We start from the raw sequence: 4,730 nt of genomic DNA on the forward strand, positions 1-4,730 counted from the left end.
AGAGTTTGTGTGTGTGTGTGTGTGTGTGTGTGTGTGTGTGTGTGTGTGTCACTGAAATGCAAATTTAGCTGCAGCCAAGTGACTTTGGGCGATCCACTGCTGTAAACCACTGGTTCCCACTGCACAATCAGACACACCTGATTCAGTTCATCAGCAGGCAACAATCTAGAGAAGTCACACTATCAACAGGACAAAAACAGACAATAAATAGACTAGATGAGACAAAAGACTTGAAAGAGTGGTCAAATAAAATTTTTTTAAAAATGCATTAATTTTATTGAATTGGGAGTTTTGCGTGAGTAATACAAGATGGAGCAAAAACAGACAAACAAATAAGTAAACACAGCTTCCATCTGTAACCAGCATGCATTGCACAAGCTATTGTAGTTCACTTGTATCCAAAGGCTTTTCCTCTTTGTTAGTTGGAAACGGCAGCTGGGAGCACATTTACCCGTCTTTAAAGCATGAGAGAGTCTCTCCAAACAATCCTGCAGTCTGCTAGAACAACCCAGTCTGAGACTGAAGAACAGAATCTACTCCACTTATATAATGTTAAATCCGTGTCCCAGCAGACTCCAGCCGGTGTTCTGTATTAGTGAATGCGTGCAGCATGGCTCTGCTGCTGTGGTGTCTGGTGTCTGGTGTGTAATAGCGGTCCTGTGCAGGTGGATCCCAGCGGGGAGCTGCTGCTGCTGGCTCAGGGAGGCTGTCCCTGGAAAGAGCATCTGTTTGCGCTGGAGAAGGAGCTGAAGGTGGACGTGCTCATCAAGTTTGTGCTGTACCCGGATCAGAGCGGACACTGGAGAGTGCAGTGTGTCCCGGCCGGACTCAACACCTTCCAGAACAGGTGCGCCTTCTCCTGTCTCCTTGAAACACTTTCATACCGAGACCATCAGCACACGCTTCTGCTGCCGAGTTTATCAGACGTGTAATAACTGAAGGCTTCACGAAAGCTTTATTGTATTCACGGGGGTGATGCGCTGTTGATCACGGCTGAAGGGAGAGGAGCTTGATTTGTGCTGGTCATATCTCTAGATTGAGTCTTCTGGAGGAATGGCGAGGCGTGCGAGACGAGGCGCTGTCGGAGCTGAGTGGGATTCCCGGCTGCATCTTCGTCCACGCCAGCGGCTTCATCGGAGGGAACCGGACGCAGGAGGGAGCGCTGGAGATGGCCAAGAGAACGCTGCAGACCGCACCCAGAGCTGTACCCAGCACCTGACCTCTCACTAATAAATACAGCAGCTCTTGTGCTTCTGTTCATGCTTCTGTTTGTGTTCACTATAGAAAATACAGAACTTTACAGAGATATTGTGGATTATTTGTGAGGTTTGTTCTTTCTGTCTCCTGTGGAAGATGAACTGGACTAGACATCTACAGTGATCTTTTTATACAGATAGTGAAAACACTGAGTTTGTTCTTGGCCTAAAGATGAACAGTTTAGTCATGTGTGTAAACAGACAGTTAATGACAGACCTTAGGGTAGAGCCATATTTAATTTTGGACAGGAATGAAATGAGTCTGATAGAAATACAGTGCATTCGGTGGATTATAGTGTTGAACAACATACTGGCAAACGTCTGTGCCTCAGCCTTATTTTCATACTCCGTAAGACGTTGACCCTGTTTAAGATGTAGTGGTCCTTTACTCCTTGATGCACTTATAGTGAAGCCTCAAAGAATGATTTATATGTAAATATAAACTCTGCGCTGCAGAGTTCAGCTCTAACCCTCATCAGACTCACCTACCTGTGGCTTGCTAATGATCCTGAAGACATTGATTAGCTTGCTCGGGTGTTTGATTCGGTTAGAGCTGAACTCTGCAGGAAAGTGGCTCTCGTGGGCCAGAGTTGAGGATCCTGCATTAGAGCATGTATCGAGACTGGTTCGTTGAAGGGACTTCGTTTGCAAATAGTCAGGGCCGGCCCGTGGCATAGGCAGGTGCTTACGTCAAGGACCACTAGGGGTCCACGGACCCCTGGTTGAGAAACACTAGGGCGCAAAATGACGGGGGCGCCGCACGAAAGTTTTTTATCGGAAGAGTGACCGTCGTGCGCTCCTACACCCAGGTATTTAGCAAATACTGACAATTAAAATTTTAGTACCGATCGATCATCGAACTGATTAAAATAATGTTAGAATAAAATAGAATTGACATCAACGAAAAATTATAAGACTTGACAACATGTCATGTTGGACTAATTTAAATACTTTCTGCGTCATGACGTAATTATAATACATCATCATATTGCATTAATTATGCATGGCGCACGCATAGTTTTGCCAGTTATGTGCTTTGAAAGGATCATTTCTAAAAAATGAGTGACAAAAGAAAATGATCAGGGGCACAAGGCAGGAAGCCACGCAAAGAAGAGGAGCAGAACAAAGCAAAGTAGGAATCACAAGTTAATCACTGTGTATTTGCCCTTGATGTTTATGCAGTATTATAAAATAGCCTTTTTAGAACATCTTAACTGGCAACACTGACACTATGGAACGTTTTTGCTTGAGTTAAATGCTTTAATTTAACTTTATTTTCTTTCAAAGAAATGTAAGCTTCAGTAATGTTGTTTTAATTTCAGTTACAGTACTGCTTGCTTTTAATTCGCCAAAAGTGCACTAAATGTCCTTTGAAAGAGACCATGACTAGGACTATAATCTAGCATGCATGAATTAAAATAATTTAAGTTAAAGTATGCCATTTTCCACTGTATGCAAAAAATGGAAATGAAATGGGTATGCTAATTAGATTAACTAGCTAGCTGGCTAACACCTACAAATAAATGACAATATGTAGTCTTTATTTTGTTGTCTATTAGACGATTTTAGTCATTCCATATTTCTCATATTTCTCTTTGTTGTAATAAGTACTTGTCACTGTAGGCATAGTTGTGGGTTGCATTTCTCTGTTTGGGAGTATAGCTCATGTCTGGTCTCCGATATTTTAACAGATTCAATGAGAAAATACCTACAAATATAATAGTTTTTTCTTTTGCACTTTTTTGTTGATTTAATTTCTAATTTAATTTTTGTTTTATTCTTCAGGTGACTGTAAGTCACATTTGTTTATTTATTAACACAATTAATTTACTACTTATTTATGTTTATACTTATCAGTATGTTATGTTATATTATAGTAAAGTCTGCATTTTCTGAATTTTTTACTGGGGGTGGGGGGTGGGATCTAAAATCTCGCCTAGGGCACCAGCAGAGCCTGGGCCGGCCCTGCGTGTAGTGACCAAACCAAACTAATGTAATTCTGCACAAAAGTTTGATCAACTAACGCACTTAACATAACTAGTCTAAACAAACATACACACACACTTGTTCATACATAATAAGGAACAATGCTAGTGGAGGTGAAACTCTGACAGAAACTGTTAGTTGTGGCCTGGGGTTAGTTCACAGACATCCCAGACTGTGCTGGAGATTGTTGCACATCGCTGTTGCTCATACCTGCAGCAGCTGTAGATCACCTTGTAACTGTAGTCCGTTGTGCATCATTAATTCAACTAGTATGTGCTAATGCCCACTGATCCATTAGACCCTGACGTGACACTCAGCACTTTTCCACGTCAAAGGCCACTTTTATAAAAATGAATGTTGGTGTGGATTTTAGCGCATGCACGTGCGCACCTTTTGGCTCCTGATGTTGTGTAGGTCTGACCTGAAGGGCTTTGAAACTTTTATCTTTCTCCTTCCACTGATGTTTTTGAGGACAGTAGAAAGAAATATCATTTATTAATGGTGGACAAATTATTGGGTCCCACTTTATATTAAGTGGCCCTAATACCTGTGTACTTACATAGTAACTAGATGTGTACGTAGTATGTAACCACAGAGTAAGTACACATTGGTACATAGTATCTACAGCTGTAATATTTCTGTAACTACACACATGTAACAACCCTCTGAATGGTTTGTGTAAGTACAAATTTTTACCATAGTATAATTTTTATTCTGGTTTAAGTACATTTTTCATTTAAAATTAGACAAATCTGCTATTATTTTAATCCCCAACGTGTTATTTATCAGATTAGATTTTAGTTTTAGTTTTTTAAAAACTAACCAGTTTTAAATTCCAGTTGCGCAGATGGGGGACGTTGTAACACTTCATTACAATGTGCTATTCTATGACATTAGCGATGTAATTTACTTTAATGAATTTTAATGAGAAACAACGAGAAACAGGTGAATAAATACTGATAGTCAATGTTTAATGTTCAGAAATTATTATTTCAAGACATGTAAAGCATTTTTGCTCGTTTATGTGGGCCGTCCCAAGCATGGTTGCATGTATGTATGCAGAATTCTTGTGTGATGGTAGGTGTACAGTGTGTACAGTAAAAGTCATTATGTCTATGGAGTGTCCCCGTAAACCAGATTTATATTATTACTCAAAATGATTGACCTGTGCAAAATTTACAGCCATGAACATAACATCTTTTTACATTATACATTATATTAAATGATGTTTATGAAAATATAAAAATGCAGAAAGTTTACTGTGATGGGTAGGTTTAGGGGTGATAGAGTATAAAATTCATTAATATAATGTAAATATGAATATAAAAGTTTGTAAATATGATGTAGAAACTTTAATTTTCTGTGAAACTGCGTTGCAACAATTTGTTTTGTAAAAAAAAAAAAGTTATAAGAAATTAATGTGAATTGAATTAAATTGTCTATGTAAAGTCTCCATAAACATGACTGGACATGTCCGTGCCCCCAATA

At 39.4% G+C, this 4,730-nt stretch overlaps 1 protein-coding gene across 2 annotated transcripts in view; it reads left to right on the forward strand.

The window, feature by feature from the left end:
* The window catches only part of myg1 (myg1 exonuclease), an 8,540-nt gene extending 7,250 nt beyond the window's left edge, over positions 1–1,290 (forward strand). Inside the window, exons 6-7 of one of the 2 annotated variants that reach the window (XM_016554867.1) lie at positions 666–847; positions 1,036–1,290. In XM_016554867.1, coding sequence (XP_016410353.1) covers positions 666–847; positions 1,036–1,219 — 366 coding nt within the window. In that variant the 3' untranslated portion in view covers positions 1,220–1,290. The remainder of the gene's footprint in view (positions 1–665; positions 848–1,035) is intronic. The other variant, XM_016554869.1, reaches the window with a different exon arrangement.
* The last annotated feature ends 3,440 nt before the right edge of the window (positions 1,291–4,730 follow it).

This window comes from Sinocyclocheilus rhinocerous, unplaced genomic scaffold (genome assembly GCF_001515625.1).
Source record: "Sinocyclocheilus rhinocerous isolate Xijiao unplaced genomic scaffold, SAMN03320098_v1.1 scaffold2090, whole genome shotgun sequence".
Classification (NCBI taxonomy): domain Eukaryota; kingdom Metazoa; phylum Chordata; class Actinopteri; order Cypriniformes; family Cyprinidae; genus Sinocyclocheilus; species Sinocyclocheilus rhinocerous.